This window comes from Fistularia commersonii, chromosome 25 (genome assembly GCF_037954325.1).
Source record: "Fistularia commersonii isolate RoL2024-O1a breed Wild chromosome 25, RoL_Fcom_v1.0, whole genome shotgun sequence".
Lineage (NCBI taxonomy): Eukaryota > Metazoa > Chordata > Actinopteri > Syngnathiformes > Fistulariidae > Fistularia > Fistularia commersonii.
Genome location: NC_141308.1, coordinates 3,258,367 through 3,282,795, shown reverse-complemented (window position 1 = coordinate 3,282,795; position 24,429 = coordinate 3,258,367). Strand labels below are relative to the sequence as shown.

The 24,429-nt window shown below is 41.3% G+C and overlaps 2 protein-coding genes across 11 annotated transcripts in view; one reads left to right on the top strand and one right to left on the bottom strand.

The window, feature by feature from the left end:
- Positions 1 to 13,308, top strand: part of clcn2a (chloride channel, voltage-sensitive 2a) — a 36,923-nt gene extending 23,615 nt beyond the window's left edge. For 2 of the 6 annotated variants that reach the window (XM_086173233.1, XM_086173228.1), the window contains exons 9-25: positions 1,620 to 1,745; positions 1,870 to 1,954; positions 2,347 to 2,448; positions 2,757 to 2,859; positions 3,258 to 3,413; positions 3,496 to 3,565; positions 3,644 to 3,754; positions 4,094 to 4,307; positions 4,431 to 4,564; positions 5,142 to 5,386; positions 5,731 to 5,842; positions 5,973 to 6,019; positions 7,440 to 7,505; positions 9,386 to 9,424; positions 9,502 to 9,606; positions 11,824 to 11,910; positions 12,054 to 13,308. In XM_086173233.1, the coding sequence (XP_086029359.1) occupies positions 1,620 to 1,745; positions 1,870 to 1,954; positions 2,347 to 2,448; positions 2,757 to 2,859; positions 3,258 to 3,413; positions 3,496 to 3,565; positions 3,644 to 3,754; positions 4,094 to 4,307; positions 4,431 to 4,564; positions 5,142 to 5,386; positions 5,731 to 5,842; positions 5,973 to 6,019; positions 7,440 to 7,505; positions 9,386 to 9,424; positions 9,502 to 9,606; positions 11,824 to 11,910; positions 12,054 to 12,569 (2,318 nt within the window). In that variant the 3' untranslated portion in view covers positions 12,570 to 13,308. The remainder of the gene's footprint in view (positions 1 to 1,619; positions 1,746 to 1,869; positions 1,955 to 2,346; positions 2,449 to 2,756; positions 2,860 to 3,257; positions 3,414 to 3,495; positions 3,566 to 3,643; positions 3,755 to 4,093; positions 4,308 to 4,430; positions 4,565 to 5,141; positions 5,387 to 5,730; positions 5,843 to 5,972; positions 6,020 to 7,439; positions 7,506 to 9,385; positions 9,425 to 9,501; positions 9,607 to 11,823; positions 11,911 to 12,053) is intronic. The other 4 variants (XM_086173232.1, XM_086173231.1, XM_086173229.1 and 1 more) reach the window with 4 other exon arrangements.
- Positions 13,309 to 15,587: 2,279 nt separating this feature from the next.
- On the bottom strand, positions 15,588 to 23,349 carry fam131aa (family with sequence similarity 131 member Aa). 5 transcript variants are annotated; one of them, XM_086173239.1, is made up of 5 exons: positions 23,103 to 23,349; positions 20,360 to 20,471; positions 20,104 to 20,280; positions 16,639 to 16,776; positions 15,588 to 16,514 (listed from the first exon to the last, which is right to left on the bottom strand). In XM_086173239.1, the coding sequence occupies exons 2-5, from the start codon at positions 20,448 to 20,450 to the stop codon at positions 15,985 to 15,987; spliced, it is 936 nt and encodes a 311-aa protein (XP_086029365.1). In that variant the 5' UTR covers positions 20,451 to 20,471; positions 23,103 to 23,349; the 3' UTR covers positions 15,588 to 15,984. The 5 variants fall into 5 exon arrangements, with proteins under 5 accessions (XP_086029365.1, XP_086029364.1, XP_086029362.1 ...); XM_086173238.1 differs by having other exon boundaries at positions 15,588 to 16,517; positions 23,103 to 23,338; XM_086173236.1 differs by lacking the exon at positions 23,103 to 23,349 and adding an exon at positions 20,755 to 21,629.
- Between the last annotated feature and the right edge of the window lie 1,080 nt (positions 23,350 to 24,429).

The following is a 24,429-nucleotide window of genomic DNA, read 5'->3' as shown; positions in this document are numbered from 1 at the left end:
ACTTTAGAATGCTAGAATTGGTATTATCAACAGACAGAAATATTTGGCTCCTGAGACAAAGCTCAGTGGCTCTCAATGAGAAACATGTTTAAAGAGACACAATCATTTTTTTAAGAAACGCAGCATTTGTTAAACAGACCTCAAAGCTAATGCCTCTTTCATATATACAGCTGTTGTTATTTTACACATTCACAATAAAAATGTTCTCAAGCCACATTCTTTAATACAGGGGTGTCAAACTCATTTCTCATGGCAGGCCACATACGGCCTAGGTAGATGTCAAGTGGGCCGGACCATTAAAATAATAGCACACTCAACAATAAATAACCAAATGACCATGTCTTTCCTCTGTTTTGTTGTAAAGGACATTAGGAAAATCTTGGAATTTAATGACCAATCCGTTTACAAAAAAATTCATGAAACACCTCATATTTCCTTAGACAAAAGTGCAATTTACTTCTATCATTCACATGTATGCATTACAATCATGTGATCATGCGATCCCACTGATCGTACAAAGGCACAAAACTTAAACAAGTAATTGGTATTGAAAAATATAGTAATGCACTTTAAGATTAAATGAGACTTATAAAGAAAGGGATTTTTTAACCATTTACACATGTGCATATAAAATCTAAATTGAATCCCTGCCTACACCTTACAAACTAAAAGGGGTGCTATTAAATGTGTAAGGATTGGAGTATTCACCTGTCCTGTAAATGTGTAAACTCCATCCATGAAACATGCATACACATACAATACATACTGAAAATGTATGGAGTTGGATGAACAGTGGAATTCCATCATACTCGTTTGTAGTGCAGCTGGTGACTAACATTAAATTGCACATATTTGCTAGCAATTAGCTCGCTGGCTCTTACCGCTGCTTCACTGATTTCTCAGCTATGGGTGAAAGTGGACCGCTGTTTCCTCAGACCCGCCAGCAATTCGTCGATCTTATCTCTTCTCAGTTGTCTTTGAAAGCTTTCATATTTTTCGCTCTGATGAGTCTCGTAGTGGCGCCGTAAATTATATTCTTTAAATACCGCAACTTGTTGCAAACACGCTAAGCACAAAGGTTTCCCGTGCGTCTCCGTAAATAAATAGGACGTAGTCAATTTTTCTTTGAAAATGCTACACTCTTTCACTACTTTTCTCTGTTTTGATAACGACATTTTGGCTAATGAGGGAGTGGCGGGAAGGTAGAGAACAAGGTGGAAACAACGTCATAACAAGTAGCAGGTGAGGTGGTGCATTGATAACGTCTGCTGATTGGTCCGTCTCAGAGATGCGGATTGTCGTCTACTCTGACCAAAATAGTGCGCCATCTAGCGGAAAATTCTTGAATTGCATTTAATTTAAAAAAAAAATCCTTGTCTTGTATGCATTTTTTCACTTTAAAATTATCCTGCGGACCTGGTCGAATCCCCTTGTTTGACACCCCTGCTCTAGACTCTTGATGGGATGTGACCTTATATTAAGCTTTGGATTGTTGCCTATGCTGTTCACATTAAAGGGACAAAAAAGTCTTCATCTTGACATGTTTAAGTGTGATCAAGAAGTATTTTCCTACAAACGTCACTGTGTGCGTCTGCCATGCGTTTATTTATGTGCTGCAGGGGTGTTGTTCAGTATAGAGGTCACGTCAACGTTTTTTGCCGTAAGAAACTACTGGAGGGGCTTCTTTGCTGCCACCTTCAGTGCCTTCATTTTCAGAGTGCTGGCAGTGTGGAACCAGGAGGAAGGTAAAACACTTGGGAGCCATGGTATCGCAAACTTCAAATTTTAAGATTTGTGTAGAAAGCACCTAATGTATCTGACTTATTACTGTACTGTGACCGCAAAGTAGCAACACTCTTCTTTTGTCAGAGACCATCACTGCGCTCTTTAAGACACGCTTCCGTCTTGACTTTCCTTTTGACCTTCAGGAGCTTCCGGCATTTGCAATCCTCGGGTGAGTGCGTCTATTTGGATAGAAGCCACAAAATGACTCTTAATCCCAGTTTTGATCAGTGAGACTCAGGGATTTCTGTGATCTGAGCTTCTGCTTATATTTCAACTAAGAGTCTGAAAGTCAATCTGTGTTGGATGAGTGGGGCATGAAATGAACTTTTTACCCTGTTAATTACAAGAATGAACCATATCATTACTTGCTGATAGTATTTTTTTTTTTAACAGCGGAAAACAATGAATAACCAAAAGCTCTTGTTCTTGCATGAAGAGCAGAATTTTTGAAGCATAAGCTGTTTATCTGCTTTTTTTTTAGCGTTGCACATTTTTCAGTGCCTTCAACAAAATCTTCAACTTTCAACTGAACCAGACAATTTTCGTCGGTTCTATTTGCAGAATCGCCTGCGGGTTTGGGGGGGCTCTCTTTGTGTACCTGAATCGACTGATTGTAGAGTGCATGAGGAAGCAGAAGACGATTAACAAGTTCTTGTTAAGGAAGTAAGTAACTTCAAGTTGCTGGCAACACCTTTTAGTCAAAAGATAAACAAGAGCCACATTCTGATCTCTTTCCAAGTAAATATAGCTTAGAGGACTGAAAGTTGTGCTCAGGAGCCAGTAAACCTGTGACTAAAGTTGACATTATGTGTCACGATGTTAATGAACTATCAAGAAATGAAGTGACATCCTAAAAGAAATAGGTCAGTTTCATGAATAACATAAGCTATTTTCAGATAGTCTAAAATGGCAAGCCAGAAATCAAATACTCATTTACTTTGTGATAAACACACCCATTAATGACCTCGCAGTCCATCTCTTCCTGTTAGGCGCCTGGTATATCCTGCTCTTGTCACCCTGCTGGTCTCCACTCTCACATTCCCTCCAGGCTTCGGGCAGTTCATGGCTGGGCAGGTGAGGAGAGAATTTCTTTCCCCCCCTGACAGAATGAAATCATGCCCCCGGTGCTGCTAAAAGAGAAATTGTTGTAAATGAATGGCCTGCTCTTGATTTAAAGACACAGTTTAAATGTAATTTTCCAAAATGAGTGGTCGGGGGATGAACTGTTAGGCGGGAGTTTGTGGAGACTGAACTTCAGTTACTCATGACGACCGACCCAGGAAGCATTTATTTAAAAGAATAACCTCTGAATTAAACAACTAATCAACCTATTCATATAAAACGCGGCAATTTTGGCTAAGTGAGTAATCAATTATGATCTTTTGCTGCTGACCTTTTCACTCTAAAAGATATTTGAGTAACTATTCACAGATATCAAAATGTGTTAACTAGTCCTTGTGTCACACAACCAGCTAACGCAGCACGAGTCACTAGTGGCACTGTTTGACAACCGTACGTGGTGCCGCCAGGGAGTGGCCGAGGAGTTTGACTACATAAGCCACCACCATGCCTGGAAACACCCCCAGGTCAATGTTTTCATCACACTCATCCTCTTCATCATTATGAAGGTATATCTCGCTCAATATGTTGAACATGATTAGTGCAAAAATGTCTTTTTCAAAATAAAATGAGCAAAAGTCTTAATCTTAGTTCTGGATGTCCGCTGTGGCCACCACTATGCCTGTCCCATGCGGGGCCTTCATGCCTGTTTTTCTTATTGGTGAGTAAAACCTAATATGTGAATAAATTTGGCTGCAACAATATTTTTTTTCGTGAGTAATGGGTGTGTGACGGACAGGTGCAGCATTTGGCAGACTAGTAGGAGAAGTCATGGCATCCATGTTTCCTGACGGTATACATGCTGACGGCAGTGTGTATCCCATTGTTCCTGGAGGTTATGCTGTTGTAGGTGAGACTGTGGTCTTGCTCCCACATTAAGTGCTTGTGCTTAAATTTAATTCTAGATTACAATGAATTCATGTCTCCTGAAAAACACATTATAACCCCTTTAAGCTCTTCCCCAAGTCAGTCCAGAGCTGTTGCCATTTTTACCAGTTAAGTAATGAAAATTGATTACGCTGTTGTTTAAGCTGAACGAAAGTAATAAGTAAAACTACACAAATGCATCCCTGTTGCAATGTTCTGAGTAAGGGTACACGGTAACCTATGTCATCACCTTGAAATGTTCAACTTACTCATATTTCATTAATAAAATCTATGCAATAATGTGCACCTCCATACTACCCAGGTGCTGCAGCGTTGTCCGGGGCCGTAACCCACACAGTATCCACAGCAGTCATAGTCTTTGAGCTGACCGGCCAGATCTCACACATCTTGCCCGTGATGATTGCGGTGATCTTGGCAAATGCAGTGGCTCAGGCTCTCCAACCATCCCTGTATGATTCCATCATTCGGATAAAGAAGCTTCCATACCTACCTGAGCTGGGCATGGGACATCATGAGTGAGTCTGTGTACCACATCACCCCCTCCCATTCACTAAATTTTATTGTCATTCTCCTTTCTTGTCCTCAATTTCTCTCTCTGTCTGTCCCTCCTTTTGGGTGTACCTTCTTCCCTGATTCAGGAAGTATAATATCCGTGTAGAGGACATTATGGTCAGGGATGTGCGCTACATCACTCTCACGTCCTCCTATCGGGACCTGCAGGAGATGCTGCTGACTGGTCAACTCAAAACACTTGCCCTGGTTGAATCCAGAGGTCAGTTAAAATTAAAGAATATCAGAATATCTTTTTTTTCATATAGACTTTTTTAAATCACATTAAACAATGCAAGTATGAATTATAGTCTGTATCATTTTCAATCCTTTTGAGATTAGTAGTAAATGAACGCCCATTTTTAAAACCCGATGCTCTTAATAGAAATTAGGGTTATAATGATAGTCTGCCTCAAACTCTTCTCTAGTTTGGAGTATTTAAAATACTGTATGAAAATGAACATAAAGTTATTGTTCAAAAACACATGTTTGCAAAATGAATGCATTCTGATGGTCAATAAAGATAATGTATAGTATTGTATTTGAATCACTTTCAAATTACAAACTATGATTGACTTAACTAAGTCAGATAGATTTTTCTTCCGTCTTATTTTCATGGCATTAATTCAATACTATACTTAACTATACCAAAAAAAATGTTTTTTTTCCTCCTTTTTATTCCAATAATTGATCTTTTTTATGTTTTTTTTTTTTTTTTTTTTTTTCAGAGGGGGGGTTGTTCCTTTATTTCATTCCCTTGCAGATGTACTGTCAGTCTTTTATTCTTTCTCCTCCATCAGACTCCATGATCCTCCTCGGCTCCATCGAGAGATTGCAGCTCCAGTCTCTGCTCTCACTTCAGCTCAGTCACCAACGCAGGTTGGAGCACCTCCGCCAGCTGGCCCTGGACAATGGCACCCACGATCACTTGCCAAGTTTGACGAGTGACAGCACCCCTAGCTCGCCCTGCTCCCACCCCCGCATCGACGCTAGCTCCAACCCCAACGCTCACCAAGGGGTCCGCTTCCTGGTGAGCACCCAACAGGTGTGAGGCGTCCGGGGGCGCCAGGGCTGGGCCGGGGCAAAGCTTGGCTTGGGTTGGGATGTAGTGCTAGACCGAATGGATCAGACACAGCATGTGTGACGCATGTAGAAATATACTAGGTAAAGGCACAGATGGAGTCGGTGGATTGGTGGACAGCTGTTGTGGTAAGTGGTCTAAATTTAAACTGTTTTAATTTTCTTTATATTAACACATATCCCCTGTGTCTCTTTCATCTGTGCTGTTACCTGTGCTGTCTTGATTTTTTTTTCATGCACGTGCATGTGTTTTCCTTTGTGTCCGTTTGTGTGTTTGTTGTTACCTTTGTTAATACATTTTCCATCTAGATCTCCACAGAGGAGTCTTCATCCTTCAGCCCGGTCGTTTCCAATGTTCAGCTTCCACTGAAATCTGCTCTGAAGACTGTGTCTGCAGTCAGCAGCACAGACACACCAAATAGTATGTACTTTCTGAAACTTTGAACGTGTATTCATAGAGTTGGGAGCACAAAGGAACATTAATTAAGGAACTCTGATAAGAAGGATGAAAATGAAGCTTGCAAAAAACAGAGTTTCGATTTCTCTCTAAGGCTCTCAGACCCTCTCCTGTGCTGACCAAGAAAGGGAGCTAATAGAGGTGAGTGAACCAGTCATGACAAGAAAAGGACGTAATGCCTTGGAGGATTTGTATTGGACCAGTACTTGTGTTGGACCTCACATACATGTACTATATGCGAGGGTGTTAAACGTGTTTTCTTTTTACGATGATTACTTTGTTTCAGGGAATAGAATTAAAGGTAACCAACACAAACAAAATAAGCTACTGATATCTTGAATAGCTGTTAGCCAGATGGTGGAAAACCATTGAATGGATGAACCAAGGATAATCGCGGTGTCTCAACACATTGAAAACCATAGAAAAATGAATAAAGATAGAAGTGAATATTTCAAATGGCCAAACAATATAAAGGAATGGAATGATGGTATTTAGATAATTTTAGAAACAATATAGTATAGAAGAAATCTCAGAGGTTTTGTACTTCAGTCAATTTCTGATGGGATTTTTTTAGAGTGCAGAAGGCTGGTAAAAAAATTATAAAATGCACTGAAGTAAGTGTAGATCACAGCTTTTCTATTAATTTTTTTTCCTAGTTGTATGAATATAAACAAATGTTTGTGCCTCTGAATATATTCATCTAGATGAAAAGATGAGCAACATGTCCTGTTCGCTCTGGCTTCTACTATAAATGTCTGCACTCAGCGATTGTAATTTGCAGTGATTTTTTTTCCTTTATAAAGTTCTATTCTGAATTGTGGGTATTATTTCTATATATTACATTAAAACTAGACAAAATATAAGCTCAGTTATTAACTTGTGACAGTGTCAGGCTGTGCGGCATTTTTCCTACCACTGACGAAGTTAAACACATTTCAAATTTGACACATGTCTAAAGAGGGTGTAAATGCAGTTTTCAAAGGATTTTTTTGTTTGTTTTATCCATTATCTAATTCAGACCTGGGCATTTTACAGCTCGCGGGCCACATCCGGCTCGTTTCTCTCTTTTATCTGGCCCGCCAAACTGTTTTCTTTAAATATTTTAAGAAGTATTTTCAATCAATATTGAATTTAGAAACTCCATATTTTTTCCTTTTTGTTTAATTTTGTACAGATAATTACATACGAAATAATGCACATTTATATGATCATGAATGATTTTAAAGTTGAAATAAAATGCCAAAATATTTAAATATTTAAATGGCAATTTTCATTTCGTTCAATTTACTCGATACTTAGTTGGCCAGGGCATAAAAATTAAATAAGAAATGTGGCCCGCCAGCCAAAACAATTGCCCACCCTTGATCTAATTGGTATTCTTTTGTTGATTCTATGCTTTGACCTTCACATCTGATGTAATTATACCCTTTCAGCAAACATTGTTCTCACATGACAGACCATTTTTAAAAGCCAGGCTGGACTCCTATACTGCTGCAATGGTGTCTAAGAGGGGAAAATAGTTCAATGTTCACTGATACTGTATTTCTATCTTGGCATGAAGAGCCCAGCTGGCTCGGCCCCTCCCGAGAAAAAACCCAAACCCAAACGAGTGAGGATCTCCATGGCGGTAAGATTGTCTGCTGCCTAGAAACAGTCGCTTAGCAACAGTTGCCCTGCGACAAGAACGTAGTGAGTCCTAGACCAAAATATTTGTGGTGAATCAACCAAAGCATCAGAGTGGGTACTTAGAGAAAGCTAGTGACAGTGTGTTTGTGTGTAGGTCTAGAGCGGGGCAAAAAAGTGTTTAGTCAGACACCATTTGTGTAAGTTCTCCCTCTTAAAAATATGAGAGGCCTGTAATTTTCATCGTAGGTACACTTCAACAATGAGAGACAGAATGAGGGAAAAAAAAATCCAGAAACATGAGTCTGATTTTTAAAGAATTTATTTGCAAATTATTTTAGAAATTTAGTATTTGGTCAATAACAAAAGTTCATCAATACTTTGTCAGTAACAGAGGTCAAATGTTTTCTGTAACTCTTCACACACTGTTGCTGGTATTTTGTGCCTATTCCTCCATGCACATCTCTTCTAGAGCAGTGATGTTTTCGGGCTGTTGCTGGGCAACACAGATTTTTCATCCCCCTCCAAAGATTTTCTATAGGGTTGAGATCTAGAGAACTGGCTAGGCCACTCCAGGGCCTTGAAATGCTTCTTATGAAGCCACTCCTTCGTTGCCTGGGCGGTGGGTTTGGTATCAGTGTCATGCTGAAAGACCCTGCCACGATTCATCTTCAATGCCCTTGCTGACTGAGGGAGGTTTGCACTTAAAATCTCACCATACATGGCCCCATTGATTATTTCCTTTTCACGGATCAATGCACTGCAGGATTTGAGTCCCTGGTGGCGTAGTGTGTGACTGATGGTAGCCTTTGTTACTTTGGTCCCAGCTCTCTGCAGGTCATTCACTAGATCCCCTCATATCATTCTGGGATTTTTGCTCACCGTTCTTGCGATCATTTTGACCCCACGGGATGAGATCTTGCGTAGAGCCCCAGATCGTGGGAGATTATTCATGTTCTTGTATGTCTTCCATTTTCTAATAATTGCTCCCACAGTTGATTTCTTCACATCAAGCGTTTTACCTATTGCAGATTCAGTCTTCCCATCCTGGTGCAGGTCTACAATTTTGTTTCTGTTGTCCTTTGGCAGCTCTTTGGTCTTGGCCCTAGTGGAGTTTGGAGTGTGACTCAGCTTGTGGACAGGCGTCTTTTATAAACTAATAACCAGTTTAAACAGGTACCATTAATACAAGTATCGTGTGGAGGACAGAGGGGCCTCTTAAAGAAGAAGTTACACATCTGAGAGCCAGAAATCTTGCTTGTTTGTAGGTGACCAAATGCTTAGTTAATCCAGGAATTTACCAATTAATTAATTAAAAATCCTACAATGTGATTTCCTGGATTCTTTCCCCCCATGTTGTCTCTCATTGTTGAAGTGTACCTATGATGAGAATTACAGGCCTCTCTCACCATTTTAAGTGGTAGACCTTGCACAATTGGTGGCTGAATAAATACTTTTTTGCCCTACTGTATATGCCCAAGGGTCTGTTGTATTCAGTCATCATTTAATCATAATAGATTTTTTATAACCTACAGTACATTTTTTTAAATTTTAGTTTAACACTTTTTGTGCATGTAGCTGTCTATTTAGCCGCTGTCTGATTTTGAAAACTAAGTTGTTTTAAAATTTTAAACCCGTTAAGCAAAACCTTAAAACAAATTTCAGAAACAAAAACTTGTAATAGTGATATAGCTTGGTTACCATTTGGATCTTACCCAGCTGAACCTTAACCTCAAGTTAACATGTTACTACATATTGTACACAGTGTAAACATGGTATGAGGCTGTTGATTGATTACAGTGTCTCTTCTCAGCGTCTTTGTATAAATTGTATTTTTAGGGGGAGAGTTTTTGTGAAAAGTGTAACTGAATGTTGTCTTTTCAGGACACTGCTGAAGTTGAAGATTGCATGACCCCATCAGAGGTGAGAGCACACATTAAATTCATAGTTCAGTCTTATTGATTTTGTCATTTCTGCCTGTCTGCCATCTCTCATCCTAGATAGCAGAGTGGGAGGAGCAGCAGCTCGATGAGCCAGTAGAATTCAAGAACTGCAAAATCGACCCTGCACCCTTCCAGCTCGTGGAACAAACATCTTTGCATAAGGTACAGAATCCACCTTCCCCCCAAGTAAAATTCCTCAAGTTCATGTCCTCTGCCAGAGGTCTGGAAGCACATTAACTCAACCATTCCTTGGACTGTGCTCTTCTGAGCTAAGATCTCAGATCTTGGAACTGGAACTTCTTTTAAAATGCTATGATAGTCATTGATCCCAGTGTTGCCTTCAGCCCCAACAACTTTTTTGTATGTTTTTTCAGCCCTTGATATTTTTGAGCTTTTTGTGTTCCTTCTTTGTGATATCACAACCCCTTGGGATTCGTTCCTCTGTCATCACTGCCTTCTTTTGCTGTTTGTCAATCCACACAGTGAATCATTTGCCATCACTAGTTTGTCAGTGTGGATCTGGAGTCCCACAGGATCTTAGCTTCATTGTCAAACATCTTAGGAGGCGTCCTCTATTCTGACCTCGGACCTCCAGCTGTTTAATCCTCGAAGTGTTCACCTCAGCAGCTCTTTTTTGTGGGCTTATCTTTCTGATTTGTTCCCAGATTGCGGTTGGTCAGTGGCTTTGTTTGCCAGTTCTTGGCTTTACCCATTCAGCTTAGTTTACATTGTCAAGTTGCTGGACATTAGAGGAGACCAGCTATACATCATAAGGAGTCCCTTATTCCAGATATATGTGGCTTCCAGCTCCTCCTTTGGCGAGCTCTCTTACCAGCAGAATACCCGCTGGGCTGTAGAGCTTACATGTTGACTGGTCATAATTTGTTTAAGCCATTCTGTTGACTTTTAAGGACCTACTCTATTCACACATTCAGCTTTGCCTTCCTCATGGTTTCCATTTGTCTGCAACCATCCAACCACATTCATCTAGTCCAAATGACATCCCACTGTTGCTATGGATTCTGTTAACACTGGCCAATGAGTGTATATCTTGAACCTTTCTGGCATGAATTTCCCCTTGGGGATCAATAAAGTATTATCTGTCTCTCATCTCTCATACCTCTTAATATCACCAGTGTAGTGGTAGAGGTGGGGATTGATGGTTGCTCTGCTTTTGAATTAGTATCTGTAGTCACCCTGTGATGATCTGGCTGATGGGGTTCATTAGTAGGGATAGTACTTACGTTGATATACATGGTACTTGATGGTAACCTGTCCATGTGGCTTGGAGTTGACATCATGAGTTACTTTCCACATTTTCCCCGCTATCTGCTGTTGATGCTGTAAAGTCCCACACATCCTTGTATGCGTACGCCACTGATTCATTTGCCCAGGCAGCAGACATCTTTGCTATGGTGAAGTCTTGAAACTGCTTTTCTCAACCAGTAGCTGATGTATCATTCCCCTGGAATTGCTTCCAATTTCTTTCTGGGTCACATCATATGTTGGACCATGAGCCAAATCATCTTAGCTGCTTTGATGACTGACAGGAACTTTCATTTTTTCATGGAGGTTCTGACTTACACTTGTATTTCCTACCCATTGGTGTTATTCTCCCATCAGGCAGTTTCACTGTCAAGTCCGGAAGGATGTGCTTTCATGCCATCACCCTACCACTGAGAGTACACTTTGGATGTGTCAGTGGAGAATATCATTTTTATTCATCTAGCTTCTTGAGTGTAGCTCTTGAAGCAGGTAGCCAGAGCTGTGAGTTTTTGCTCGGCAGTCTCATTTCCTTCAGGTACGTACAGCTGGTTCTACTTCCTGGGGATCATTGGCTTCATGATATGTTTCCGTAGCTCTGAGACTCGACCAACTTCTTTCATTGTTGCCTTTATCTTGACCTTTTCCTCAGGGTCATGGTCTTTGCTCTTGGGGTTTTTACCTTACTGCATTTCAAGGATCATTGTTGTTGTGGTCTATATCGTACTCTGTGGTTCATTATGATCTTTATTCTTCGATCAGTTGGGTTTGTCCCAAGGTTATCTGTGCTGGAAGAGTTCATCGGAACGTTTATCTGAATTGTGAAACGTTGGTATGATGATATCTTCCACTGACATGTTTTCTTGACTCGTCTTTGCCAGCGTGACTGTGTTTGCAGTAGCCAACTTAAAAAGAAATGATGTTTTTTCCAGCGGGAATTCATCAGGTTGACTGCCAGGTATTCAGCAGCGGGTATAAGGTCACCCTCTGAGTAACACACAGATTAATAATTTTTCAACCAACTGATCTTCTGTCATGACAGTCATATATTTTATAGTCTCTCTTACTGTGAGTAAATAAATGTAATCCCTTTCTTGCTTTTTTTCTCTTCTCCAGACTCACACCATTTTCTCTCTGCTCGGTCTGGATCATGCCTATGTGACAAGCATGGGCCGTCTAGTTGGAGTTGTCTCTCTTAAAGAGGTACGCATACGGGTGTTTTTTTTTTTTTCAAATCTGAATGTTACTTTTAGTTATCCTATAATTGATTGCATCTTGTTTCTTCATCTCTTCCACTCTTTTACTCCCAAATGATCCACGCCCACAATTTGATTCTGCGTCTGCAGCTACGTAAGGCCATAGAGGGCTCAGTGACAGTGACAGGAGTGAAAGTGCGCCCACCTTTGGCCAGTTTCCGCGACAGCGGAAACACCACAAGTGTATCGGAAGTAACGGAACTCCACAAATTATGCATCCGTCACAGGGGACTCTCGTTGCCACGGGAACCCAACCCCCCCGATGTTGAAGACCAGTCCGACCTGGCCTTCCAAGAAATGGCTGTTGACTTTTCGGACAAATCAGAGTTTCAGTTTGAAAGCAGCCCCAGCGACAACCCGAATCCGTTGTCTGAGCTGGTACTCCAGGAAAGCCCATCTTTAACTGAAGACCAATCAGAATTTACTTTTGACTGCAGCCCCTCCCACACTGAGGAATCAGAGCTGGCTTGTGACTATGAACCTCTCAACAACACTCCCGAGCCGGACGACACCGTGCAAGAAAAGGGGAGTCCGTGTCTGACCAAGGACCAATCTGATCCCGAGGGAGCAGGTAGCCCAGGCCACACTGAAAATCAATCAGAATGATCGGTGGAGGTGTCGCCTCATGAATGTTGACATTTCTTACATTTTTGGGGTCATTGTCACCTCAAAGTCCAGCCTAGTTACCTGTGTTCATAATGTTGCTGTGGTTTGAATGAGAGAAAGTGATCTTGAGTGGATGTGACAACTTTGTGTGCATCTCAACTTCTTTCAATCCCCGGTTTTAACGATGGTCTGGTGTTTGTTTTTTTTCACGTCGACAATTCACATCAATGAATGAACCAAAATTGTAAAACCAACACTGAATTAAGGGCTCTGCATGTCTCAAACAAACACAGCCACATATTAAATTATACACAGACCTGAACCCTCATACACACACTTGTGTGGATTGTACTTTTAGTTTAATTAAACTAGCTGTGAAGGAAGACAACACTCAATTTATCAGTCGTTTTACCCTCACGCCTTTCTTCTATACTCACATAAACTTCAATTGTGACCAAAGAAATTCGACCAAGCGGCCAAAGTAATTTTCACTTATATGGTGGCTGAGCCGTTGTTACATCTTGTCACAACAGTGAGGTTGCAAAAGAAAAGTATCAGCAAATGAAAATCTGTCTTTAGCCACCCTTCACCATTGTTATGTGAATGTTATTAGCTGAACTGCGTGCGTTTGTTTCTTGTCTTACTCGTGTGTCTAACTCATGTAACTCATATTAAAGTTTATCAATTAGTGAAAACATTCTCAGAATGTTATTCTAGAATCTGCATTTTCGCCCCAAAACGTATCCTGTAGCTCAAATGCACATTTATCATTTTATTGAGATTTGAAATATACTTGTCCTACGAGTGAGTTTGAAGTCATTTTTAGGAGAGAGAGATAGTTGTATGTGGTGTTCAGACATTTTTGTTTTCTGGTGAGAGACACATCTGTGAGGTATGAAAGTAAAAAAGTTTCAACAAACCAGTGTCTGAAGGTAACATGAGTTCAGACATTTGTACACACACACACACACACACACACACACACGCACACACACACACACACACACACACACACACACAATTCCAAGTGTTTGAAATGTACTAAGCATCAAGCCGGCCTAAATACTTTCTGGTCTTCCACCCAGAATGTGTGTCATTCGGCTCCTAAAATTATAGAAGAGGATTAAAGTTTATAAAAATGAATCGTCTCATTTTAAAATTGTATGAAATTAAAAAAGGTGAAAACAAATGCTTTTCAAACAGGAACAGATGTTCAGCTGTGGAGTAATTTACATTCAGAGCACAAGTATGCTCTTAATGCTGAGATGTTTGGAATAAGATATGCCAGATAATTGTCTGATTCATTGTTGGTTTTCAAAATATGTAGAGTGGAGAATCACCAGACTTATTTGTCGTAGGTGTGTGTATGTATGTATATGTGTGTGTGTGTGTGTGTGCGCGCGCGCTTGTGTGTGTGTCTTTCTATCTGATCGATGTTTCCCTTCATGTTGAAACCTTGTCTTAAACCTCAAACAGTGACTGACTCTCATGCCAAACTTTTTTTTTTTAAAGAATGACTCTGGATATTCAAAGAAACAAGTCATGCAAACCAATGAAGTTAGAAGACAGTGGGGTGAATGAGTGAGCAGAAAGCACAGAAGAACAACAAACTAGTACAACTACCTATCCTCTACCACTGGACTAATGAGATGGTCATGATTGGCCATGATTATATCTTGTGGTTGTTTTTACTGCACATGATATGCAATACATTCATAGTAATAATGCAGTAAAGGTGATTCAACAATGCCGCCATCATTCGTGTATCCAGACCTAATGGTTTACAACAATTTGTAGTCTCAGCAGTTTCATGTGTAAAAGTTGTATTACCGGTATTTTCTTAATCTATCTCAAAATTAGTCCATTTAGAGCCCCCAAAATCAACAGTCAGCCGACATCTATAAATAATAACGATGACACAAGGCAGCTTTCGAAGGTCCACAAAGCGTAGTAGTACTACAGGGCTCCAGACAATTGAAGCACATTGTAAATATCATTATAATGATAATTTATTGCACATGTAGCCGGATTTGGCTTATTAGGGGCTGTTTTAATAAGGGCCGCATAGACTCCTCATGTCTGAGAGCATATTTCTCAAAATATGAACTGCCTCTTCATAATCTCCTGTGTGAATTTATTGTGTTTGAGGTGTTTCTAGCCAGAAGGAGGACCAACACACAAGTTCATAGAGGAACACGGTGGCTGTTGTACAGAGCACACAAACACACACTTGAATGCACACATTCATGTGGCCTGTAGATATTTACACGGTAATGTTATACGTATGTTTATGAAAAAGAACATATAATCCAGCCTGGCCTTTAATGCAATGTTGACAAATGTAACCCCTATATGAAGCACAGTGATACCCACAAGTCCAAAAATTCTTGTAGCGCAAAGTGTGTGTGTGTGTGTGTGTGTGTGTGTGTGCGTGTGCGTGCGTGTGTGTGTGTGTGCGTGTGTGTGTGGGCGTGTGGGTCCTTGTCCAGTTAAGTATCAAACAGACAGAAGTATTTTAGCTTCAAAGTTTTTGAGCCATATTTTAATCTTCTGTGATATCACGCAGCTCAACAACTTGGGCTCACTTTTGTCTGTAAACATTTGTGTCATGATTTATTACTGTCATAACTTTTGTTTGCATTTAGACTGTGAAGTAATGCATTTAAGATAACATATGGATTCAAATGTAGAGTGTATAAGCTAATTTGCAGCGTATCTAGTTAAGCAATAAGTCTGTAGTATCTCCCTTTATATGGCATTGGCCTGTATGTGCTTTGTACATATAAAAATACACAGGTGAAATGTATGTACATGCTATGTACATAGGAGATATATGCATTTAAATTCAACAGCCATTGTTATTTTTCAGAGAACATGAACATGTTTTTGTACATGAGTGAATGACTAGGTTTAAAGAAAAAAACACCCTGCAAAGGTAAGATGATGTATTGTCTTTCTTTATCAGTATTTTCTGATGTATATGTGGATAAAAAAAAACCCAAACAAAACCGAGTCTTATTTCCAAAAAGATCATCTTTATATATGCAGGACATTCAGACACTCGGTATCAAACAGCCTGACCCACATGACACAGCATGACCCAGAATAAAACACTACAAAATATCCATAGAAAAACAATGCAATAGCAACACATGACTCTCCACAAAAATGTACAAAACAGTTTCAACGACAGCTTTACATTCTGGTTGAACTCTGGAATATATTTATACATTATATACTGTTTACAGTGGCGACAGTGGTCAGTACACGAAAGGCCCGTAGAATGAGAGAAAGGCAGCGAGTGGAGGAGAGATGACCAGAGGGAGGAGAGAAGTTTACAGTGAAAGCAGAATAGATGCCATTTCCAGAATCAAAAAAAAAAAAAAAAAAAAGAGACGTTAAGATGGACAACACATCACATCAAAAACTCTTTCTCATCCTTCTTCTCTTCCATTTCATCCCTCTCCTCCTCGTCAAAAGACGCCACTCCGGAGGAGGCCCGGTCGGAGAAGAAGCCCCTCGGGGTACAGTGCCACACCGGAACCTCATGAAACACGCTGCCTTCCTCCTCTTCGTCTTCCTCATCCTCTTCCCCCGGAGACTCGGAGTGAGAGGTGGAGTAGCAGGAATCGAAGCGGCTGCTCCTTCCTCGAGGCCTCCATTCCGGTTTGTGATGGACGCAAACCTCGCTGTGCTCCTCCGGCAGGGGAGCCAGCTGTTCCTCAGAACCGACAAGACTTTTCTCTTCCTCTTCCTTCTCCTCGAGGAAGGCGCCCATCCGGTCGCCGGGTGAGGTTGGTGAGACCGTCTGGGATGAATGTGGGTCACCGCGAGACCCGGGGCGACCGCCGAGAAGGCGGCTGCCGCTAGAGCCGGGAGGGCTGTCGGATAATGTGGGCTCATCAGGCTGACACGGCACTCCGGCGCCAGGATTGGGCGTGGCGGCTTCTGAAGGAGGAGCACAGAGTCAAACAACCTGGGGATGGATGGATTATTGGAGGTGAGATGGAAGGATGAAGTGATTTGTCATGTTTCGAATGAAATGGAACGAACGAAAGGTTCGCAATACCCGAGCTCTCGTTTGAGAAGTTGCGGTTTCGTCCGTTGGCGTGAAGCTCTTCGTCGTTGGAGTCACCCTCATCTTCATCGTCCATCGAGGCCCAGGCGCGCAGTTTGGCCTCGGCGATGGCGAACTGTTCGGCCACTCCTGGCCGGGAAACGACAAATCAATTTTATTTTATTTTCTTGTTTTCTTCAACATTTGTAGCCCATAAAAGTGGAATGTAGTATCCAAGCTGTGATCGGAACGACACAGACGATACAGAACTATTCTGAAAGGGTGGTTGTCAAATAACTACAGATTATAAAATATACTGCTCAAAAAAATAAAGGGAACACTTGAACAACACAATGTAACTCCAAGTCAATCACACTTCTGTGAAATCATAGTGTCCACTCAGGAAGCAACACAGATTCATTTTGACTTGTTTTAAGGACATTACATCAAAGTTGGATCAGCCTGGAGTGTGTTTTTACACTTTAATTTCGAGTGTGATTCCTAATCCAGACCTCCATGGGTTGATACAATTGATTTCCATTGATCATTTTTGTGTGATTTTGTTGTCAGCACATTCAACTGTGTAAAGAGCAAAGTATTTCATAAGAATATTTCATTCATTTAGATCTAGGATGTGTTTTTTTAAGTGTTCCCTTTATTTTTTTGAGCATTGTATATGTTAAAATGTTTAACAAGTTCTCTTTTTAGTCAGCTGATAGTCCAGGTGTTTTTTTTTTTTTTGTATTTGTCATTGTTACTATCCACCTGTTTATCCTGCTCTCTAGGTCATGGGGTGCTGGAGCCGAGCTGTCACTGGGCGAGAGGCCGGTCGCTCACAAATCGAGACATATAAACATTCACTCATTCACACGTCCGGCCAATTTCGGGTTTCATATTAACCTCCTGCATGCTTTTGGACTGTGGGAGGAAACAAGAGCGCCCGGAGGAGACCCGGGGACAACAAACCAACTCCACGCACTCCGCCGTGAGGTGGAGGCGCCTATCACTGTGCCTCTTATTTTCATCCAACATTCAAATTCTGGCATTCTGGCAAAAACATTTGGTGTCTTTTTTTTTTTTAAAAGAAGAGTTACAAGGAATCACAGATAGTGAGCGTTATAGAATATGCATTCAATTATTTTAGGAATCTTTTAGATGGCGTTATATGACAATTTTAGTTAACATCTACTAGCCAATCTTCATCGGAAAGCTGATTGTATCACTGTCAGCTTCCTGCAACTCCTCACCTGCTGATTGATATTCAATATTGGGACAATTATAGTGATTTGGGTCACAATCAATCATTTCAGCCAGAATCCTAGGAGAACTGGGTGCAGGTTGAAATATCTGGTTTATCCTTGAGCTCCCTGAGATGCCCTGGTGAGGAGCAGAACAAGTAATGTGCTGACAGAACGTTGATGTATAGTCATGCCATTAAATTTAATATACATATAAGACATTAGCCATACTGCTGGCGTTCATTTTAATCATTATCTAAGGATAAAGTGTCATACTGAATGTTTACCGCTATTTTGCCTCCATCAGCTCCCGTTCTCTCCTATTATCTCCCCGATATTTGAATGCACATTTAAATACTTATTGCCAGGGTGACCTTTCTGGCTCCATTCACTCATTCAAATACATAAATGATTTTCTTATACAAATTGCACCGCATTGTAAAATCTGAGCTCTTGTAAAAAAAGTAAACATTTAAGGGAACGCTCCCACTACTCTTACTTGACACCTTTAGACCTGCCATGCATTGCCTTCCTGTGACCACTGCGGCGTGATAAGGATGCTGCCAAGCTCCGCGCAGCCTGATGTCACCAAGAAGCGACGGTATAAAAGAGCAAAGAATTAACGGCAAGTTTCTGGTTGCATGACCGATGATTTCTTCTTGGCCTTTTAAATCAAAAGTGAGGCAGCTGTAGGGGTATAAATAAGACTTTAATTCTATGATTGCCCTCTTCTGGTAGATCTTGGGTACATGCAGAATTGTCACATTCCAAGAATCTGGCCTGGCTTTTGTACAATTTGGGGCCTTTATTTATATTTCATCAGCATATGTTGTATGTTAATGTAAATATGAAGTAAATGCATAATATCCCAAAAGATGAGGGCACAAAAATCCAGGTATGCGGGTTTGGTGAACACACAGGCACAAACTGCAAGGTCTTGGGATTTCATCTCCCTCGAGTAGGACTGTAGCTTTCATATTTATGAACACCTTCCTAAATTGTGGTTATTGTGATATCTAAGTAAAAAAAAAAAAAAAAAGGAAATGAATTCCCTTTTGCGGTAAAATCGGTTCTTTCTAAAATCAAAGCTACTTTGTAGAAGCCATATGTGCGATTTAAGTAATCCACAATCATTTCAGTTCATGCTACATTACATTTCTGATTTAAAATAGATTCCTTGATTGATTTGCATTGAAGATTAGAGAGCGATACACACAGCAGGAGCCCGCCGCCTTTAAGGGGATTTGGAAGAGCCGCAGCTTTGACTTGAATAATGTGAAGCCTGAAGAGTTTGTAGATTTTTGATCCAAACGTGATCAGAAAGTGACCGAAGTACGATCAAAAGGTGATCATTTATAAAGTGTGACACCAGAGTGGGCAGGTGGGGACACTTGAGACGGGTCGGGGGAGTTAGAATAGATAGAATTGTTTAAAACATTTAATTGGTTGGATTTTTTTGTGCAACATTTTGTTTTTGTTCAATGCATTTTTGAAGCCGAGCGTTACAGAAGACACTCCTTGGTAGTATATTCTCTCAGATTTAGACTGTAAAACCTACATGCTTTTCTTTTTAAATGTGTCAATCACATTTCTTCCTCTCACAAATCTCTGCCAAGGTAAGCAATAATTGTGTCGGTCCAACGATTTTTATCGGGTGAGAAAGTTCCATCCTGATCTGCGTTGCTCTTTTTCAAAATATCTGATATCTTTGACTGCCAGGCAGTTAAAGAAAAATCAAACCTATTCAGTTTCTTATAAAGCTTATGGCATCTACTGAAAAATATTTTTTAAGAGGCGCCCTCAGAAAGAAAAAAAGAATATTATTGAGTATTATAGGAGGGGGAAGGAGGCAAAATCGAGGTAAAATGTGCATGACGCTCTCTTCATCAAACTGCACCGATGTCACCGGCGACAGAGAGGATGAGTCACAGCCAAACAACAGGAGCCGGCGTACCGATGATGAGTAATGAAGTGTTTTGGCCGAGGGTCTAATAGGTTCACCATCTGTTGACAAGACGAGGCGTCGCTCGGGAGACGGCGTCGCGGGCCGAGCCGCCCACTGACATACAGGAGTTTTAGGGGATTAGATGAACGACAGAAGGTGAGAACCAGATGATGTCGCGGCTAAACCGGCCTAAGAGGACACACGTGCCCTCATAAACACAAGTGATATCCTTTGACCTGCTGCTTAAAACAACCCGTCGGTACAAACCAAAGGAAAGGTCACAGTCATTAGTACCTGCGGCAAAGCGGGCTTCCTTCTCTCCTTCGCTGAGGTGGCAGTAGGAGCTAAAGTGGGCAGCTGGCGGTTGATCCGCAGGTTTGGGCCAACCTTTCCACTCTATGAGGTGGGCGACCCGGCCCTGGGCCAGAGAAGTGGGCTTGGTCACATGGTCCCTGACCGCCTGTGAGATACCTGCACGGAGAAGCGAATCGCTCGTGTTGAAATTCAAGACGTTTCATCGTGTCCTTTAAACAAGAAGGGATGTTATTACCGTTTAAGGAGGATCTAGCGAGCGCCGCAAACTCATGGATGCCGACACTTTTCCGTGAGTCTCCTGGAGATTTTCCCGACTTCGGAATCATTTCACTCTCCTCGAATTTCACCTGCAGGAAGGATTGTATTTTTGTTAAATAGCGCATTCATCAAATTTCTACACATAATTTGCCACTCATTTGGAAAATTTGATTAAAAAAAAAAAGAGACAGTTCAAAAACCCATCACATGACAAATTCACCTGCATGAAGGACCGCATGATTTTTTTTAAAGCGTTTTCACAAAATTTCCACGCATTTGAGATTTTTTGCTTTAAAAAAAAACAAAACAGTGGAAATATACACCGCATGACGAAATTACCTCCCAAAAAAGACAGAGGATTAATCTATATACCTGTACCTCTTCCTCCCTCTGTCTCTCTCGACCCCTGGATCTCAGCCTCATCGCTCCGGCGCAGAGATGTTCTCCAATGTAGGAAACCAACGCGACTGACAACTCGCAGCTCGGCTTTACTGGTTAAATCAGAGGGGCAGGCGGCTATGCCCTAAATTTGCCGCGCAGATGCTAAAGCCACGGTAAGCCAGCGAAACTGGTTAGGAAAAAAAAAGGCCTGGGGGTTGAAGGAGGTGAGGGCAATGCGGATGAGTCTTCATGCGACCCAGCAAACATATGGCATGTGACCAGCTGGTAAGCAGCTCCGGGGCAGGACTGCATACCCCAAAGCTGCTGCTGATCCCTATTAAAAGTAATGGCGCTTCCTAACTGGCACAATAAATACCGGCATAGCTGACAGATTTGCTGGAAATCTATGCTGAGCACTTGTGAGACCTTTATGATTTATATTTCCAAAGACAGAAAGCATGCTGCCCAAATAAAAAGCAATGCACGTGCATGAGATGACAGGATCGCTCTAAGAAGATTGTCCCTCGGCTGATGGACGGGTCAAACGGTAGATGTGTATCAGCAGCAGGTAAAGACTCCAAAGCTTCAAAACTGCTCCAAACAGTGCGACGTCCAGACAGTTGGGTTGGGTGACGGGGAAAAAAAGAGACGACAAAACTCTCCTGGGAGCTGTGCAGATGTCACTCAGGCTCAACACGGATAAAAAAATAAAAAAAATCAACAACACATGTTGAGCATGTGTTGAACCCCGCGCATATCCACCGGTGAGTCAACTCCTTCTCAGCTCGCCCCATCAATCACTGCAACTGAAAGACGGATCTTATTTTGAACAGCAGACATATAAACCTATCACCAAAAAAAAAAAAAAAAAACCTGTAAAGACTACGATATCAACATGGCCTTAGTGTGAATGTATATCTACAACTGAATTGTTGCTGCCTGTCAACAATATTCACATGTTGTTTTTTTGTGGTATTATAACATTTAATCATAGGGTAAATGTAAAAACAATATATGAAAGAACATTAAACACTGCCCAATCAGATCTATTGCTGGAACGATTAGTAGTGTATGTTGCTGCTGATTTATCGACCGTGTAATATCTGTATTACTAATGTATTACTCTTTGTATATTGATTATTTGTATTTTGTATAGAAATCCGGTAAAATGAAGTCGAAGCTCGTAGTCCAAATTTCAAAATACCTATTTTCTTCCTGGTCTTGGAAATCAGAAACAATATGTGTAGACATACATATGAGAATGGGCATGTGTCTGAATATCATGGGCAGTAATAATTTCATAGCTAAAATGACATCATATAATATGTTTTATATGTCACGGTCATCTGCTAAACAGCATGGACTTAATCATTTCACTTTTATATAAATACAGTTGAAAAGGGGGATAGCATGTGGTATCGGAATTTTAAAGATAATTTGGAAAATCAGATATTTAAGACATTTTTTTTCCCAACACCCAAATCCTTTTCTAGGCAATATCCTATATGAGAAAACGTCTAATTTTAGGGGGTTCACTTATCAGTTTTGCCAACTACTTCCATTGTCTTCAAGCAATGTTTCCGAGCCATACTTGGAAATCCAACAGATAAACATATGCAATCAAAAATAAGCTAAATTATATTAGATCCTCCCTAAATGTGAATAATTCCACAACGACCAAATGATCCAGTTCCTCGTTTTTACACCGCCTGTGCATGTTATGTATGTCGTGCATGTCGTGCATGTCGTCGATGGAGTGTTTATCTAATCTCCACACAAATAAAGCCATCTTTTCCTGCCAGCACGAATATAGTGTTTGTCTGCCTTGCAGAGGTGGACCGGACTCTGCCCTCTCCGAGAACCGGGCCCGACGGTTCTGTGACACGCAGGGCCAACAAGTGGGATCGATTGACAAGCTGCGCGTCCACGCAGACCTGCAGCGTGGCGTGGCGTGGCGTGCGTTTGTGAGCGTGGCAGAGAGGGAGAAGGGTGCAGCGGCGCGGAGGAGTGTTTTTTTTTTTTTTTTTGTTTGTTTGTTTCTGCAGATGGTGCGTTCAAGTACCGGAGGCAACAGAAAGACGACTGAGGCGACACACACACACACGCACACGCACGCACGCACGCACGCACACAGGACCGCGCCATCGGCGGCTGCAGGCCTGCAGTTTTTGCGGGGTAGAGCGGGGCGCACGACTTGCGCGATGCGGTGCAAGCAGTTCACCCCGTCGATCCCCAGCGCCCCGGTTCTCCTATCCGCACATCAACCGCTTCCTCCCCGCGATTTCGCCGCCCTTCCCGAGCTCTAAAAAGCGGGAGAGCCGATCGCACCGGCCACCCACCTGGAAGTCGGACCGCGGCGGCTCATGATAAAGCGCTTCAGTCTCCCCGATCCGATCCAATTCGATCCGATCAACAGATTATCGCGCGGCTCGTCCTCACGACCGCCAGCAGGTCTGAGCTCCTCTCGGCTCGGGCATCGGATCACGGGCTCGGTCTCGGTGCAAGGGTTACATAGTGCTGTCCAAATGTCTCCCAACGGCGAGCGTCATCAACGCAAAAGGCGGTGTCACCCCCACCCAACTACCCACCCACCCCTTCCTCCCCACGCAGCCAAGATACAGTAACCTGCAGCATGCATGAAAAGCAATGCAGCATCCTTTAGTCGTCGCAACCCCCAGCAGAAATCAACATATGACACGTGTAATAATCCTGTCATTATGCGATCTGTTCAGGGCTTTTCAGCAAAATGTAGTTATTTTTTTGTTGTTTGTTGGCAAAAGCAGTTCACATTATGCTCTCGGATCATCCCTGCTTCTATCTTTCACAAAAGGGTAAATTACTTTTCTTTATGGCTGCACAGGTTTTAAATCAAGCTGAATGTGTTTTTTTTTTTTTTGTGGTGTTTGGTAAGGTTCAAAAATAAGCTTTTCGTTTTAGTCGTCCTTCAACTTTACGGCATCCAGACACGGCTTCCTCTGGATCCTCCATGCATTTAATGCCTGAAATAGTCAAAATAGCAATTGTAGGCTTTTATCCGTCCAGGGAAATCAAACCTTATAAATTACAACATGAATGGAGCAAAACTTAACAAATTATGAACATTTGCTCTTGATATGAAAAATGAAATTCGAATTTGTAGTTTGGCGTTTCTAAAAGGCAACATGTAAAGGGTCTTCTGTGCTGGATATTCAGATTAATTACTGGAGGACTAAGGACCCTGAGCGCAGCCACATTAAGTTGTATACAATAACTTTGCCTTTTTTAATTTATAAATTTAAAAGAATCGGCACTGCAATTGCTGTGATTCCTGAGTAAATGAAAAGCTGTGCTCCAATTTAAAAACAGATAGTGGAAAAAGCCTTTGTTAAAGACATATTGAGGTTTCTTTTCTGACAGTCTTAATAATAATGATTTATCCTTTATTAATCCCTTGTGGGGAAAAGATGATTGCTCTACCTCCTTGCCACACCGCCCTTAAAGTGTGTGATGCATTGGCCGGGAATTATAAATGAAAATTATACATTATATATATATATATATATATATATATATATATATATATATATCTTTTTGGCTGACTCGCTATAAAGAAAGATAGATAAGTACTGAATCATCAGAAAGCTTTTTTGCTAACACGAAAAGTAATTTTTGCAGCTAAGTTGCCTT

Bases quoted from the DNA above. Each gene is read 5' to 3' on its own strand.
- fam131aa (XM_086173235.1), bottom strand. From the start codon at position 20,805: ATGAGGCTGAGATCCAGGGGTCGAGAGAGACAGAGGGAGGAAGAGGTA. The intron at 20,281-20,359 runs GTAATAACATCC...TTCTCCGTGCAG, and splicing joins CGCTAGATCCTCCTTAAACG to GTATCTCACAGGCGGTCAGG. The intron at 16,777-20,103 runs GTACTAATGACT...TTTCCCGGCCAG, and splicing joins GGAAGCCCGCTTTGCCGCAG to GAGTGGCCGAACAGTTCGCC.